At 40.2% G+C, this 17,655-nt stretch overlaps 2 protein-coding genes across 3 annotated transcripts; both read left to right on the top strand.

Annotated features, from left to right (window-relative positions):
* Nucleotides 1–1,580: 1,580 nt before the first annotated feature.
* Nucleotides 1,581–5,831, top strand: LOC116063788 (mpv17-like protein). Its single transcript, XM_031318757.2, has 4 exons — nucleotides 1,581–2,569; nucleotides 3,049–3,119; nucleotides 4,332–4,361; nucleotides 4,461–5,831. The coding sequence occupies exons 1-4, from the start codon at nucleotides 2,263–2,265 to the stop codon at nucleotides 4,674–4,676; spliced, it is 624 nt and encodes a 207-aa protein (XP_031174617.1). The 5' UTR covers nucleotides 1,581–2,262; the 3' UTR covers nucleotides 4,677–5,831.
* Nucleotides 5,832–9,090: 3,259 nt separating this feature from the next.
* Nucleotides 9,091–16,991, top strand: LOC116063775 (nuclear distribution protein nudE homolog 1-B-like). 2 transcript variants are annotated; one of them, XM_035996581.1, is made up of 9 exons: nucleotides 9,091–9,358; nucleotides 10,100–10,243; nucleotides 10,972–11,125; nucleotides 12,395–12,543; nucleotides 12,926–13,062; nucleotides 13,370–13,624; nucleotides 13,730–13,815; nucleotides 14,393–14,538; nucleotides 15,228–16,991. In XM_035996581.1, exons 2-9 carry the CDS (start codon nucleotides 10,158–10,160, stop codon nucleotides 15,274–15,276), a joined length of 1,062 nt encoding a protein of 353 aa, XP_035852474.1. In that variant the 5' UTR covers nucleotides 9,091–9,358; nucleotides 10,100–10,157; the 3' UTR covers nucleotides 15,277–16,991. The 2 variants fall into 2 exon arrangements, with proteins under 2 accessions (XP_035852474.1, XP_031174601.1); XM_031318741.2 differs by having other exon boundaries at nucleotides 9,129–9,359; nucleotides 10,103–10,243.
* The last annotated feature ends 664 nt before the right edge of the window (nucleotides 16,992–17,655 follow it).

Raw genomic sequence — 17,655 nt, 5'->3', positions numbered from 1 at the left:
TCTTGAACTCTCTACGATGAAGGTAAGAAAGCTCTCTTAAGGAGACCATTTTATCATGTGGGGTGGGTGTGGAGTGTTCACTTAGCTGCTTGGTACAGTCCCTATTCTGTGACCTGATCTGCGCTATTTCAGATGAGTGGATTGTCAGCTGCAGAGTGGATGTGGGCATGTACTGCATAATTTTCTTGTTGAGCTCCTCATAACTCGAAAGCATTTTCTGTAGTTCTATATCATGTGTGTTCATGGATGTTGTTGAAGAAAGGGGATTGACATTAGCATTATCAACGTCATTAACCTCACTATTAATTGTCACGACTGAGTTGACATTGGAATTGGCTTTATCTTCTTCAACCCTAACTTCAGAGTTTGACAATGGGACCTCGACAATATCCCCAGTCGGGTGCATTTGCAGATCGGACACATGGCCGTGGATGGTTACATCAACTATGCCTTTCAACTGTAGCAAGTGGGCCATACCTGTATCCTCAGATTCTAGTAAGTGTTCACTGTTCATAAAGTTGCTGATATACTCAAAGTAAGTTTCCTCATCCCCTGACTCAAGCTGGGATTGGTCCCTTCCTGGTACTTGACCCACCGCCTTGGCTATCTGGAACAGTTCATCCACAGAGAGAGTGAGTAGGTCTTTCTTGATGGTCCACACCAACTTTCTCCTCTCACTGTCTGCCATGGCTGCTTCTCTATACCTCGCACTTGGTTACACAGTCCAGAAACCGTCTGGTCAGGTCACTTTTTAGTCCACGGTGTTGGTATCACTGGATCAGCTTCCGGCCTGGTGGTGGAAGAGATCCCGGACGAGCCCCCATGAGCTGTAACGGGTACCGGCTTGGCACCCGTTAGCAGGTTATTGTAATAATCCTGTAACAGCAGGAAAAAGTACACATAAAGAAGTGAGACACAACGACGTGTTGTTTTTTCTCCATTCAACTGGATTATGAACTCACGTAAGGCACTCCCAAAGTGTACCAGATGCTGTGAAAAGCTACTACTGCCACCTACTGGCGCAATATGGATTAGCTTATTTTTCTCCTTACTTTTAAATGATCAAACTATAAATTAAGGTACCCAAAAATATGAAAATCCATCTTCAAAGCAAAACAATAAACTCTTAAAAAAACCAAATATACCTTTGTATCACAAAACCCTTTTTGTGAGTATCACATATGCAGAGCAGTTTTATTTATTTTTCAAAGGAAAGAGAACGCACCCAACATGGCTGGGGCCAAACAGAAAGAACAAAGCGATAAAGTATAAATACAGCCTCTCATTAAGGTGACCTGATTGCACCTGAGGATGGCGTGGCCCGGCCAGGCAGGAGCGCTTGTACTGTCCGCCCTGCCTCAGGTGGGAATATGTGACCTCCTGATGGGGGCTTCGGACACTTACACTTTATTATGATACAGGATTATATCAGTAGAAATAGAAAACACCACAGTGGCGCCACAAAACTACACAATACAAGCTTCCTTAAATATCCTTAATTTTTGAAACTACAAGAGAGAGAGAGAGAGAGAGAGAGAGAGAGAGAGAGAGAGAGAGAGAGAGAGAGAGAGAGAGAGAGAGAGCTCATTGCGGGTTTGGGCATCGCAGATCTGACAGTGCGTGGACTGGCTCGGGGCATAGCTCTGCACAGCAAACTACAGCCTACTGCTGTTGTCGATGTCAGTGACGCAGTTATTAGACGGGGATCTACGCCTGAGCAGCCCGGGACAATCCCTCAGATTATCGCTTGACCCGCAGGATTTGTTGAAGAGGCACCTGATTCACTGGAGCGATACGCCGAGTGAGAGCAGATAGAATGATCTAGATGTATATTTATGTTCCACTGGAGTATTTTCCACTAGCTTCTCGTTTCTTATATAGATAAGGATCGGATGCATTTTACGCATGCATAACTCCAGGACGCGATACTTTAGAGGAGCCCTCTCCAAGTGACCAAAGTGGATTCATAGCAGCTTTTACGCAGGAGCCGATAGGAGCGTTTGAGAAACTTTTGGGGGGAGTCTGCCTTTCTCATTAGTCATCTGAGATCCGATAATTTGTGGTATTCCTGCTGCCGGTGGAAACGTATAATCCCTCCCTGATTACCGCGCTCAGATGGATTTCGTCGTGCCTGCCAGCCGGTTGACATCAGGGCCTAGACACATTATTTTAACCGCTATATTTGCGTCTTGATTGCTGAATTGAAGCCACAGGACAGTCCAGCATCACTTTGGGCCCTCAGCTTTGCCCACCGGTGCCAAAATGAGGAGAGTTGTACTGAAAGAAGCCGTCAAACGATTCCCCTGGATGGCCAATGTCACTTTGTACGGGTGCTTATTCGCCGGCGGTGACCTGGTCCATCAGCTCATAGCTCAGAAGGAGCGCATGGACTGGAAACACACTCGCGACGTGGCCATTGTGGCAATCAGTTTCCATGGAAACTTCAATTACTTCTGGCTGCGAGCCCTGGAGAGGCGTTTCCCTGGAAAGTCCGCCGGGATGGTTTTCCGCAAACTCCTGCTGGACCAAAGCTTCGCGTCGCCTTTGGCCACCAGTGTCTTCTATACAGGTAAGCTGGCCTGGTTGAAAATCCACATCTAATGCAAAGACAGTTTAGAGTTCGGTTAATGCAAGGCAAAGTGCAGACACACTCTTGGTCTCTGTTTTTCAGATGAAAATCATCTGATGTCAAAAGCATCCAAATATATAAATCACTAATTCTTTTTTTCCATGTAGCCAAACCACCAGAGCAGGAACACAGACCCAAATATGTCTTATCAGGTCAAAGTTGATAAAATGCTCTGAATCTTTGCTCTCGTGTAACAACATGCAGCAAAACCTCGGAACTCAGGCGGATTAATGATTACATATCACACCCTACATTCATTTAAAACACGTTAACACACACTATAGTAAGGTTATAAGGCGACCTGTCTCTGTCAAACATCATTTGGGTCAAGGTGAGGAGTCATTACGCACGTTTTTAGATTGTGCGTAATGGCGCACATCACCCCAAACTCGTGCGTAAATGTCTCCTCTGCTTTGCAGGGGTGAGCTTCTTGGAGGGTAAGGAGGACATATTTGAAGACTGGAGAGAGAAGTTCTTTAACACCTGGAAGGTAAGGAAGGCCTCGGCAGCATCAAGCGAAGGAAAGTCACCTTCCCCTCCACACAGTGACTGCTGCGAGCTCACAAGCAGATTAACCTAGATTGTGCCATTGCTGCTTTTGCGCAGTGGGCACTACGCCCGGGTGCAAACCGGGTAATTCATTCGCGACTACTGCCTGCTGAAATCCTGCCAAATGTAAAACACAGTGTCATGCTGCTGGAATTGCGGTATAACGCTTCAGGGATCCTGGTAGATACCAATGTATAAACAACTTATTGAAAATGTCCTAAAATCTTCTCTTCCGTAGATGTGTAAAATGTTCCAGATCACTGATTAAGATACATCTTGTTTCAAGAATATTATATAATATTATATATGTAATTTTTCCACGGTGGTGGAAATAAACAAAGTTATTTTGACAAGTTACTTACTAGATTAAGATTACTCAAACTATGATACATTTATAAAATATGATGCATTTTTGGAGTATTACCTTGGCCTCATCCAGCTACATGCTGCTTCAACATCAATGCATCTTTCCAATATAATAATTAACAGTTTAAGGTCACATCATGCTGCATAGTAATACTAAAAAAATAAAAAATAAAAATAAAACTACATTTTGCTGATTTAAATTTTATACTTCTACTCAAGAAATTTGAAAGCAGGACTTTACTTGTAATGAAGTAATGTTAACCTATGGTATTACTACTTTTACTTAAGTATATATTCTTTATGTATATTCTTCCACCACTGCAGATCAGTGATTTACAATACATCTTGTTCCATTCATTTTATATAATCAAAAGTAATTTTCTTGATGTTGTGTTTTCATTTCTAAATAAAGGAAGCCCATCACTTCTTTTCTCTTGAAGGCTGAATATGAGCCCAAATGAATTATGAAGACAAACAGTTCTCTAGTGCACTGATGCAGACAGGAAATTGATTTTATTACTCAATCCAAGCAAACAATCATCCTAAAAATACCATCGAATTGAAAATACACTCTAAGCCCAAATCGTATGGCAGGTAATCAATGAAAATGATCCCAAGCTCAAAGCATCCAATCTAAACTATTAGTATCTTCACTGCATGTATGAACTTAAACGTGATTTCCTATAATAATCATTTTAAGGCAATAAGAACATCGATTTGCATGGACAGGGTCTGGGAAGTTTTCTGTGTCTTCAAAAAACTCATCATATGCTATTTTAACTTTCAGACTGGACTCATGTACTGGCCATTCATGCAGGTAAAAATAAGTAAGAAAAAAAAAGTAAGAATCCAAAAGAAAGAGTACAGTTTTATTTGTATGTGTAATATATCATGCTGTTTTCTGCCCTCTTCCCAGTTTCTGAACTTTATCCTGATGCCGCTGCACATGCGAACGGCCTTCATGGGCTGCTGCGCCTTCCTCTGGGCCACCTTCCTGTGCTTCTCCCGGCAGAGCGGTGATGGCACTGCCGGCGTGGCTCTAGCCTTTGTCATGGACCCCCGTAAGACCCTGGAGGAGATACGCGAGGCCCGGCTGACCCGAAAAAAGGAAAAGGCCCAGAGGGAAAACTAAAGGGAGGAGGAGGAGGAGGAGGAGGAGGTGGCTTCTGTCTTTCAGGCCTTTGAGCTTTGGTTGCAGGACAGATCGGTGTCCACTTTTGCTTAGCTGAGGAGCTGAGGAGCAGGATAATGGTTAGAAAAAGAAAACCATGTGTCTGTCACATACGCACACAACAGTTGACTGATATGGACTTTGAAGGCTGATGGAATATTACCAACAGGGTTTCCCTTCCATTATAAGGCTTAGGTGCAGCACCCAAGCCGAAGAAATGTCAAATCAATGTGAGCATCAAAACTAACAAAATGACCTTTCTCAGATCTAATGATTGTAGTTGGTCCCCCAGTTTTGTTATTTATTTATTTATTTATTATCTGCTATATCTTTTCCAACGTTTTAGACACAGATAGGTAATAATAATGGTCTAAATGATGTGAAATTGCATAAAACGTAACATTTTCTTGAGGGAGGACCCCTAAACCCCCCACTAAATATGTGCACCTAAGTCTTCCACAGTGCACAGATAAAAATGACAAAGTCTTTTTGCGATTAGACCCCATCGTGACGTCATTATGTTTAGAGGGGTAGAGAACCCGTGAGTAGAATTAGAACCTGAACCTGATTGGTTTAACTAAACGTGTAAACGCCCCTAATTAGATCACAGGGACATTACATCAAATGGGTTCAGGAAGGTGCTCAATGCATTTTATAACAACATAGATTTGCAAATTTATCATGAAGGGCAGGGTGACAATTGAAATGATTAAGATTCCTTCCCAAGGGGATCATGAATTTTCACAGCAAGTTTGGAGACATTTTGCTCCAGACCAAAGTACCAGATGGAATGATCACAAGATGTAAGGTCTGGCAGCCTGGCACATATTGTTTACAGTTGCAGTGATGATGCGAATGATGATCTTGCCTCCAAAGCACAAATGTTTCAGTTGAAATGAGATTGGACCCATGCACTTCTTCCATGGACCGCGGCTGGTTGTTGGTTTGATGCGAGCCCACAGAGCAGTAAAGCTCCTGAGATCACATTTAATAAAGGCCCGATATGTCTGCTTCACAATAGTTGTGCCTTCTCACTCTGTGATACGCTTGCAGTGTTTGGCTGACTGGTGATAGTCATTACTAATACTCAATACAATGCAATGTGTATATACTGTATATTTTTATGTTGTGTTTACTCCTAGTTTGACCTGTGAAGCCAATCCTGTCCTCTTACTTGAAACATCACATAGGTTGCCATCAGCCCAGATACCTTATCATGTAACACGTCACTTACCCAACCCAGACACTTTACTCACTTTCGTTTATATTTTAATGATCTTTTAGCAAAGCGGAAATATTTGTAACTTTTATCATTATTTATTCAAAAGACAGTAAAGAGAATTGAAGATTTCATTGCTGAATAAATAGTACATTTATTATTATACCAGAAGTGAAAAACTCTTTTAAAAACTATATTATACAGAGTTGGATAAAATTGACATGTCAAGTTTATACAAACTTTTAAAGGTTTGGACACAACAGTTCTGTAAATAAGCTTTAAGTGAAAAACAACATAGACGCTCTGTACCAAACAAAAATAAAACCTCGAAGAATGTTCAATATTGTTCAGAACTTTGTGTGGAATGACTGGTTTAGAGCAAACTGTGAGAACCTCAACTACTTAGTTGCATTACTAATTGATATATATATATATATATATTTTTATTTTTTTTTTAGAAATAGGACACATTTCAATTTGACATGGGATCTGAATAAACCAAGAGTCAGATTCTTTCTTTATAGATCTCTTCTGTTGAGTAGATGGGATGATGTCATAACAAGATTTGATTGGGACATTGTGTCAGAGTAATGTGCCTGTAGCACTGTGAAGCAGCTCCTGGAGCGAATTAAGAAACAGGTGAACTCAGGAAATTGAAAGTACAGCAGGTTAAGAGTCTACAGCCATGCTAGCAGCGCTGTGAGACTTTATCATAGGCTGCACTTGAGCTAAATGCTATTAGCCATTGGCATGCTAACATTTGCGAATTAGCAGTAAACACAGAGGACAGCTGAGGCTGATGGGGATGTCATTAGTGCTGCAGTATTTGGTCATGAACTAAAGTATTGGAAAAATTTTACATTTTGACAATGAAAATGTTGATGATAATTTAGGGGATGACCACAATAAAAATGTTCAAACAAGATACATGATGTTAATTAGTGAGATTTAGAGGAGATGTATTTTTAACTTTGGACAGAGCCAGGCTGTCTTATTCTCCCTGTATCTGGTTTTTAATGCTATGCTAGGCTAACCACAGCCTAAATCAAGCTCTGTCAAGACTTTCTGAATACATGCAGCCCAGATATGAAGCAAGGACAGCGTGGGTTGGAGTTTGTGTGTGTGTGTGTGTGTGTGTGTGTGTGTGGTATAACAGCTTAATGCTCTAGTGATGGTGCATGTGGATTAACCAGGATCTGATAGTCCTGGTTAATCCCTCTGAAATGGACACAGTTGACTCAGTGTCACCTCTGACCCCACCAACAGGAAGTGGAATTCCCCAATCAGATTCAAGGATGCTGACAGGTGCCGAGCTCAGTTTAACAAGCTCTCCTTCACTAATCCTCAGAAACATAACCACCACACTATAAATCATGATGGGAAGCAGATGAGTTAAAATACACACTTAATAATAATACAAAATAACAATTAAAGCAAAATGAAACGAGTAGAGATGTTTTAATGGTATGTGTCATAAATTATTGTTATGTCTATTATGTCTGTTGTCATCTGTTAATTATTTGATCTGAATAAAACTGATGTTTTGTTGGAGCTTTTGTTCTGTTGTGTTCAAGTGCATCTTTCCACCTGTAGGAAGTTATTTTATTGCAACTGTAAATATATAATTATCTCTTTTTTTACATCACTAGATGTAGAGACAATGGCAATTCAATTAACTTAATTGTGTGCATGTTTGTGAATAATTTCCTACAAGAAAGGGCATCACTATCATAAAAGAAAGTAAACAGAAGACCAGCACAATGATGAGAAACAAAAACAGGAAAGTATTTATGTTTATATTCTTTTTTCTATTATAAATAGCAGCAGTGGCACAGTCAGCTCACTTTACTGGTATCTCTGTGATGCAATACTAACAAATTGTAGCCTACATTGTCATTTAGAGAATTAGATTTCCCCAGCAGTCACAGAACACAACTCCGGATGAAATAATACGAGTTTTCATTATTTACAATAAAGGAGATGAATGTCTACAAAGCCCATTTCATTGACATTTATTTCAATATTATGACTTACTACCTCACTTCGTATTAAGTAGTATTAAGTTAGTTTTTATCTCACAGTTTTGACTAAGCATTATTGATTTACCATTGTTTTTATTTATTCAATGATTACTTTTCATCCATTTTTCAGGCAGAAATGGACTTCCATATATATCAGAAATATTATGCTGCATTCAGTGCATTCCTTACTACATAAGATCAAATGTTGAAAAAAGGACACAAATGATTGTGAGGAAAAGTAAAGACATGACATGTGTAGCTATGGTGTGTAGATTCAAATTCATTATCATTATTTAAAAGCGCCTGTAAAGAAAAGGGTAATCCCACCGCTGAAATTGGACCCTGCTTCACTCTGAATCTGACAAAACCAAAAATATTTTAGCTATTTATGTTTTGTGATGCTGTTAAAGATTTGTTTATATAATACTGTTTTATTTCTATATTATACAGACAAACACTAAGGGTCATGACTTATTCATATTATGTATTATTCATCATATTATATGCCGCTGACATATACTGGACTTGCTGACTCTGCTGCTGTTTTTCATATAACACCAATATCACTTTTGCCTGGAAATTCTGTCTTTAATTGCTCTTGTATAGTTTATATTTCTGCTTATATTTTAGTTTTGTACACCTTTTAGGCTACTATTTATTATTTTACTTCTCCATGTATCTGTATATATGTGTGTCCTTGTGCTGCTGCAACAACCGAATTTCCCCTCTGGGGATAAATCTTTTGTTATCTTTATAATAGTACAATATAAGAGCTGTATAACAACCTCATTAATTCATATCTGATTATACCTGCAATCTATGTGATTATAGCTGATAAAAGCAAGTGGAAGTTGCTTACTCAGTTCATTTTCAGAAATAAGACATTAATTAACAAACACCACCCCAAATGTAGTATTGTATTAAGTTATATATATATATATATATATATATATATATATATGTATATAATGTTTCCGACAGCACTTAAAGGCAGCACCGGCCTCTAGTAATCTGTCACAACGTCTAGACTGTGAAGATTATGCAGACACCCCTCGGACACTGACATCACTCCTCTGATTGGACAATGATCCTGATCCCGCCTATTAACATTTGATTGACAGATTATTGACAAATAGCAACATGCTACGAGACTGTCATCTAACTTGTGGTTGGTGAATCGGCGTGGACAATATGAATGGCAATTTGTATTGTTCGACGTCTTCCCAAGACAGTAGCAACTTTGTGGTTTCCAACTCCGAGAATGTAATTTAATAGTTTTCTTTAACGGTTTTGCATTTGAATTTAACCGAAAAAAGTGTGTCGGTAGTTATACCAGCACATGAAGAGGATTTAGAAAAGGAATACATTGGTTAACATTGCGTCGAACGAAGCTAACTTTTGAGCGTAAGTTGTAACTTAACGCTAGCTGTGTTATGTTTGTCTCAGCTGGGATTTAAATGGTTAACGCTAAATTCCGTTAGCTGAACTAGCTAACGTATTTATTATTACAAGCTAAGAACATTCTTCCAACTTTCTTATGCTGTATTATGTGAGCTTGTTTGTTAATAGTTTTTGCTAATCCTCTGCGATGTTCATAAAAGCAGGTGTTACAATGATATGAGGGTATACATTATTACCCGTTATCTTTTAGGTGACGTGTGCTCTAGGTTCCCGTTTCTTTTTTAGTTCAGCTTGCTTGGACCAGAGTCCGTATACATTTTGTATCTAATTTATTTCAGGAGTAGTTTTAGTAACATGTGATTGAATTTCACTAAAATTAAACATGTCTGTGTGTATGATAGACTCTATTGTTCAATTCGGCATACATGCAGTATTAGAAAAACAGTATTTAATATAGGTTGAAAGTTTGAAACCTGTTGGCTGGATATTTCCGTTATCTAACAGATCTAGCTAATTTAGCACTAACGTTAACACAATGGATGGCGGTTACGACCAAATTGATTAATAGAAATTGAAAGAAATTGAGATTTTATCTGAAACATATTGCTACTTGATGGTTCACTCAACGTGAAAATCCTGATAACCCGTTAATCCATTAACCGTTGTAACGTTAACGATAAATTGCCCGATTTCTAAAGGGGACTGAGCGGAATTTGTTTAATTGCCTTGTTTTAATTCATCCACAGTCACAGACCAGCGTTGGTGTGTGACAGGAGACTCAGCTCTCCACCTGGACTGGAGATGGGGGATCCTGAGCCTCCAGAGTTTGGGTCCCTGGAGGAAGAGCTGGAGTATTGGAAGGAACAGGCTGCCAGGCACCAACAGAGGTGTGTTTTTATGTGCTATTTGCTATATGCTATTTATGTTGTTTTTAACAGACCTCACAGACCATCACTTCTGCCTCCCTCAGTTCATCAACTTAAAAGACAAAGTGCTCTAAATCATGATATGAGAATACATTTCTTAGTTAGTTTACCTTCAGTGTATTTTTGCACCTTTTAGCTGCCCTTATTGATGACCATTTTGGAAAGCATGCTATAGTGTTTCATAATGTTTTTATGCCACAGAAGTCCTTAAGGATGATTTGTTTTTATCTTGCTAATAAGTTACATAAGTTATTATTTTGCTCGAACATCTTGTGCGAACAAGATAATAACTTGTGTGCACGTGGGGCTCCGTAATACATTCTAGAAAAACAATCGATAGCTTTTCTCTTCTCTTCAGTTTGGTGAGTCAGTAGATAATCCTGTAAGACAAGTAATTGTGAACCTCAAAGTGTTTTCCTATTAAACACATTTTTGTGATTTTTTTTTTTTAGATTTTTGTGTTTAATCCATAATGCCCAGAGCTGTTGTTTGTCCAAACAGATCTGCTTTAGAACTGTCTAGCAAACATTTGTCTTTGACAATGTCTTGGACTGATTGTTTTGCTCCAAACGTGTGTGATTGCAGTGTTTTTACTGTATAAAACCAGAAAATCCAAACTAATAAGCCAATTTGAGTAATGACTTGAATGATAGACATGGCTTACATTCTGCGTATACGTGTGTGTGCAGTGCAGAGGAAGCTCAGGAGGAACTGCAGGAGTTTCAGCAGATGAGTCGGGACTATGAGGTGGAGCTGGAGCTGGAGCTCAAACAGTGTGAGGCACGAAACCGTGAGCTTCTTTCTGCCAACAACCACCTCCGCATGGAGCTGGAAAACTACAAGGTACAGAGGACATTATCAGCTATCAGATACTGACAAACATGTTCAATATCCCGTAAGAAAATAAAGACAGTGCCACTGAAGGTGGGCGAAGATGTACTAGTCTTGTAATATGTCTTGTAATATTTCTTATTATTCCTAAAGTCTTTGAGAAGCACCTATAACACAAGCAATTGTCTCATCATGGTTTTATAGCCAACGCTGAAGCCTAAAGCTGCTGTTTCAGAGATGTCCAAGTTATTTAAATGCTATGCTTACTTTCCATACCATCAGCTGATAGTAAGTCAAGTTTCATGGCTGCATTTGCCTGTGCTCAATAGGCTTCACTGTCTGAACACACACACACACACACACACACACACACACACACACACACACACACACACACACACACACACACACAGACATTCACAGAGGATTGATTCAGAGCAGAAAAAAGGCAGCTGATGACTCTTGCTTGGCCTGTGTCTGGAGGGGATGGCAGTTCTTCCCTTAAAACCTATCCCAGTCATGTCCCAGTTCATTAGCCCACTTAGCTCCCTTTTTAAAAATTTATTAGTTTATCCTGCTGTTGAGATCCCCAGAGGGATGTGCACAGGCATTTTGCAATTCCACCAAAAGGTTTCTGGTCATTTTTGTCCCAGGACTACTTTTCTAGGAACTCCAAAGTTTCTTTAGTCTGTTGTCTGGGTTTCCATAGCGGTTTGAAGACCTGTGAAGAGAAAGTGACAAACAGCACCTCAGGGATTCTGCAGCAAAATATGTTTGAAAGTTGAATAAATTGACATATTTATTTGTTTTTGTAGTCAGGTTAGATACATGTAGAGCCTACGCAGTAAATAAGACGAGAAGAAGAAGTTGAAAAGGTTTCCACCCACTTTCAGAACAGTGCAGGGCTTTATCTTAGGTATGACCAGTATGCAGGGACCTTATGGAATTTAGCAAAAGCATGCTGAAGCTTGCCACAGTTTCACGTTGTGTGTTACCTTCTCTCTTCATCCAGCTCTGAGCCTCACATTGCCTCCTGGGAGCTCGGTTCTGATGTATACGTATATACAGTATATACCATTTTTAGACAAACAAAATGTATGGAAATGTCCAGAAAGGCAGCAGCAAGGTGACAGCGGTTGCACACATGGTCTGCTTTTGGTATTGAGCCACTGAAGTAGTAATCCATGTCTGCTTTATGTGTTATGGTTTAAAGCCTTCATAATCAGTATTGTTCTGTTATTTTCCGGTCCCTTCCTGACTCTGTGGTGGGCCTCCTGCCAGGAGAAGTATGAGACGCAGCACTCGGAGGCCTACCGGCAGATCTCCAGCCTGGAGGGAGACCTGGCTGAGACCACCGCCGTTAGAGACCAGCTTCACAAATACATCAGAGAGCTGGAGCAGGCCAACGACGACCTGGAGCGGACCAAGAGGTCGGAGCACACTCGCACTATGATAGTACAACTGTACTAAAGAAATTCCGTGTGGTTTTCACAATCTGATTAAACCAATTTTAGCCATGTTTGCAAACCTAAAAAGAGGTAAAAGAAAAGATAATTGAAACAGGTAACAAAAGTTAAAAAGCCTGTGTGTGTTTTCCCTTCACCTTGAAAGTAGTTTTATTTTTTTTATAACTGTTTGTTTTAAAGGGCAGGTCTGCTATCTGCTTGTCCTCCAGCTGCCTTTTCACAGTGCAAGTTTGACAGTACAAGTAAACTAGCTAGCAAGCCTGCAGAAAAGTATTCTACCAATCAATGCCTTTGGCTGCCTTCATCGGGTTACCTGACACTGCGCTGCACTCTGTGTGTGTTTCAGGGCGACCATCATGTCGCTGGAGGACTTTGAGCAGAGGATGAACCATGTTATAGAGAGGAACGCCTTCCTGGAGAGCGAGCTGGACGAGAAGGAGAATCTCTTGGAGTCCGTCCAGAGGCTGAAGGACGAGGCCAGAGGTAGGTCTAACTAGTGCTGTCGCGGAGGCTCAGGTTTGAAATGGCTTTGTGTCATGATTAAAAAAAGTGAGGACGTTTATCTAAACACAAATCTTTTGTTTTTGGAGCTTTCATGTTATTTTTTATCTTCTTTTAGGGAAAACAGTCATAATAAATACAAATATTGTAGCATATGTATGTATAGAAGAACAAGAAGATAAAACAAGGTGCCAAGGGATACAGTGAATACAGTTTTAAAGTCTGTTTCACTTCTGTAACGTGTGTGTGTGTGTGTGTGTGTGTGTGTGTGTGTGTGTGTGTGTCTCAGACCTGAGACAGGAGCTCGCGGTGCAGCAGAAACAGCAGGTACAGGACAGGAAGCCCACCCTCAGCAGTGCAATCAAAGACCTTTCCTTGGCCTCGGCTGGTCTGCCCACCCCGCCCCTCACCCCACCAGACAAACGAACCGAGGACAGAACCACGTCTTCGTCCTCTAACCAGCCCGTCCCCCCTGCCACCCCTCCACCCAGACCTGCAGCCTCAGCAGAGTCCTTCACCACCCCGCTGCCCTCCGTCAGCAGAGGTCCGTTCGTGTGTTGTCGTTGGAGCGATTACGTGATGTTTCCCTGTGCTACATCACCGAGAAGGTTGGATTTCTCTGCATTCATCAGATGGTTTGTTTTTGCAGGTGAAAGCCTCTCGGGGACTCCTCTCACCACGTCGGCGAGAATCTCGGCCCTGAACATCGTCGGAGAGCTGCTGAGAAAAGTCGGGGTAAGAACCACACGTGTGATGTTTGACCCAGTACTTTTCAGCAGCTGCTGACTGCTCATCATGTGAACGCCGCAGGGTGCTTCTGGTTTTAATGTTCAAATGCACCCTATTTGTTCTCTGTAGCTGGTAAGTTTATTGGTTTTTAGAACCAACATAATGCACAAACACAAGCACAAAGTTTTTATACTGACAGCTTAAAGACTTTCTGCCACGTGCATCTCTTAACACTTTAACAACATAATAAAGGTTGTTAAAGACCTTTTTATTGTGACAATTACCTCTGGCGTATTATTACATTTACGTCACCACAACTGTTAAAGATCTCAACCTGAACTTGTATCCATTTAACTGTTTAGTTTTTCTTTTATAATGAGCATTAGGGTCTCACAGAGCTGCTAGACTGACGCCTAGTCTTGTTTAAGTTTTTCTTTCATTCCTATCTGGGTGCAGATTAGATTTCTCTCCCTACTCACCGTAACACCTTGATTCTAAACATTAGGATCTCACAGTGATGATAGTGTATGAAGTGAAATGTTTATGGAAGAACTTACAGACGTGATTCCTGCGCTGCCTGTAGAACCTGGAGTCCAAGTTGGCGTCGTGTCGGGAATACGTCAACGGGCAGACAGCGAGCCGCAGAGGCCGCGCGGGGGGACAGGGGCCGACGTCGGGCCACAACAACTCCACAGAGACCCATCCTACCAACGGCCTCTACAACAAGGGGTGAGATGCAAGGGCAACAACAGCTGTAGAGCTCATGTCACGAAAATACAAAACATTGCAAAACATAGTCCAGCTTTGATCAAAAATCACTAATTTAACTGTAAGAAGCTTTCAATTTTTTATTTTTTTTTATTTTAACTGCTTGGTTTCTCTTTTTTATGTGCCAGTCAGTGTGTTTTGAAAGCACCGCTGGGATTCAAAAGTCTACTCTAAGTAAAGATCAAAATTATTAGCACCAAAATGTACTTAGCTTATCAAAAGTAAAAGTACTCAAAAGGCAGCAGAATGGCCCATGGCAGTGTTATATTACAGTATGTTATCATATTTTCAGATTATTATTCCTGATGTATTCATTTAATGTTGTAGCTTGCTAATTAGTTCATATACTATTGGGTAGTTATTCCTCGACAATGTATCATTTTAAAAAGTCTGCGTGAACTCTTAATCTGAAAAGTAACTGTTGCATAAATGAACAATATTTCCCTCTAAAATGTACTGGAGTAGAAGTATAAAGTAGCATAAAATAGTAATACACAAATAAAGTACAAGTACCTCATAATTGTACATACAGTACTTGACTAAATGTATTTAATTACTCTCCACCACCCAAATATTGTCACATCAATGTTTGGTCAATGTTTTTCGTTGGTTTGAAGGTTGTAAGTGTTTTGTCTGTTGTGTTTCTAAAGGCTGGTGAAGAGGTTAGAGTTCGGCGCAGGACCCAAGCTGCTGCTGTGAAAGTGAAAACCTCCTCCACCACCTCCGTCCTTCATCCTCCTGTGAGCTGCTGCTGCCTTCCCGTCCATCCGGCCGCTGTTTAACGGTACTGTGTGTTGCACATCGCACCGAACGCCGACCACTGGGAGCTGCAGTGATGCAAACAGACGGGTATGTTTGCTATGGACATGTTTGGATGTCTGTTACCAGCTCATGTCCACACAGTCAGAACTTCTCTTTGTTCATTAGCAGGACTTCTTTTCGGCACTCGCACTTAGCTCGAACTAACTAACTGGACTTGTGCTGCATGTCACCACCTTTGTTTTGCTTCTTTTTTTGGTGTGTAAAGCCTGAACACAAAGCGAATTTTAGAGGCAGCACGATTGCATATGGAGTCAATAAAGAAAAGACTAACAGATGCATTATTAATGTAAGTTTTGACAGAGCCTTGGCATAATATCTGGGGGATAATGTCAGTAAATTCCAGTAAAATACAGACTTTGCTAATCCCCGCTGGAAACACAGATTTGGCATGGGGGTAAACATCTGTACTGTCACCTTCATCTGCTAAAACACTGCGGTGGTCAAACCTGCACAATTAAACCAAAGTGAAAATTTGCTTTGTTTAGTTTGAACTCACCTGGAACACTGGACGGGCACTTTTCTCTACATCAGAAGACAGGGAGGCAGTTTTTGAGAATGTCTTTAAACTAACTAATAACTTTTAAACTGCAACACAGTCAGTCCTTTCCTTTTGTCCTCATAAAACCACATTTGCTGATCTGCTTTTATACAGTATGCCTCCAAAGCTGTATTTGTTATATATAAAGTATTGGCACAACTACAAGAAAGTGCCACTAATGGAATGGAAATGGTTGATTCAAACACACATATTTGAAATATACTGTATTTTTAGATTACAGAATACAGACTGCAGAAAAACATTAACTTGATAGCTGTGTGAACACTCACTAGGACTCCTGTTCCTCAAGGTATCAAAAGCACCCCTCTGCAAGCCTTAAGCTTTTAATGAACTGTGCTTTTTTTTTTATGACAGTCTGTAGGAAAAGTCAAATAACTTATTAAAAGCATCATTTTTTTGTGGGGAAAATAAAAAATACATTTTTGAATCAAAATCTTGCCAACATATTGTGGCCTTCAGTGGTTCTGCATCTTAAAGCTGCCTTAATTAATATGTTGTGTATAAGTAATGAAACAAATGTTGGAGTCATAGTAATGAAAATATTTATCACTGTCACTATCTCTGCCGTTACATGTAGCTTTTTAGCCTTATTTAACTTTGACTAATTCTGGTTGTGCAGCTTATTCAGCTTTCTGAATTTTTACTCTGAATAAGGAAATTTAGTTTGCCCCCCCTCCCCCCCCCGTATGGCTGAGATTAGTGTTAGAGTATCTGATACCTAAATGACACAGCTGCCCTGTGCACACTCAAAGCTACAACCTAAAAAATGAGATAAGATGGAACTTAATTCATCCAGAAATAAACTACATGGTAAATAATGTTATACATAGCAGCATATTGATTAAATGTGTATCTGGCGCATGGAAATAACATCTTTAGTCTAGTAAACTTTGTGATCCAAATACTTGAGACCGTACTTCAGAATTATTAAATTGATAACCTTGAATTAGTAATTTAACGGGCTGAATAAGACAAAAACAAGAGTACAGTAAATAAATGATTGACATTTGTTGGGGTTTATTTGACCCCTGGACATCCCTAGTTGTCCCGTTTGTCACTTAAAGGAGAATTCCGGTAAGTGCTGTAGTACAACTAACGGGAGACAAGTTATAATTGAGGTAAGTTAGGAGACACTACCTTATTTAATCATTAAATTAATAAATATTTTTGTTGTATCTCTTTTCGGTGTTGTAGTTTGTAGACGGCCCCTAAGTCTTTCACATCTACTGCAGTCAGCTACGTGTTGAAATTGACCGGAATTCTCCTTTAACCTTTTAAACACTTTGTATCCTTGTTGGATGAACTGTCGATATTCATGATCCCCAGAGGATGCTCACTTACCCCACCTGAGCTTCCCACTGGCACCTTGATCAGGCCAAACGCCACTAGAAAATATCAAAATCTTACAGGCAGATGCCATTCAAATGTACTTTAACCTTTCCTTTAGCACCACTCTCAGGACAAAGTTTACACTTCTAGCACCACTCTTACTAAGGCTCCAAGAATAGAGAATCATCAGTATGTTGTTTGTTGTGTCCAATACTTTGATATTCTGCGATGAAATGAACATTGGCGAGTAGAGGAGACTGAACCCCTCTGCAGAGCTTTACTTCTGTCTCTCCAGGAGTGAAATAGGAAACGTCTCCTGTTAGCGAGGAGACAGGAATACTTCAGTGAAGGCTACTTGTGTTTTATGT

Source organism: Sander lucioperca, chromosome 21 (assembly GCF_008315115.2).
Source record: "Sander lucioperca isolate FBNREF2018 chromosome 21, SLUC_FBN_1.2, whole genome shotgun sequence".
Taxonomy (NCBI): domain Eukaryota; kingdom Metazoa; phylum Chordata; class Actinopteri; order Perciformes; family Percidae; genus Sander; species Sander lucioperca.
Note: the sequence above shows the minus strand (reverse complement) of the source record. Positions and strands in the feature narration are given on the sequence as shown.

Excerpts from the sequence above, each read along its gene's own strand:
- LOC116063788 (XM_031318757.2), top strand. The coding sequence starts at position 2,263 with ATGAGGAGAGTTGTACTGAAAGAAGCCGTCAAACGATTCCCCTGGATG. Across the intron at positions 2,570-3,048 it reads CACCAGTGTCTTCTATACAG|GGGTGAGCTTCTTGGAGGGT; the intron begins GTAAGCTGGCCT and ends TCTGCTTTGCAG. Across the intron at positions 4,362-4,460 it reads TGTACTGGCCATTCATGCAG|TTTCTGAACTTTATCCTGAT; the intron begins GTAAAAATAAGT and ends CCCTCTTCCCAG.
- LOC116063775 (XM_035996581.1), top strand. The coding sequence starts at position 10,158 with ATGGGGGATCCTGAGCCTCCAGAGTTTGGGTCCCTGGAGGAAGAGCTG. Across the intron at positions 11,126-12,394 it reads TGGAGCTGGAAAACTACAAG|GAGAAGTATGAGACGCAGCA; the intron begins GTACAGAGGACA and ends GCCTCCTGCCAG. Across the intron at positions 12,544-12,925 it reads GACCTGGAGCGGACCAAGAG|GGCGACCATCATGTCGCTGG; the intron begins GTCGGAGCACAC and ends TGTGTGTTTCAG.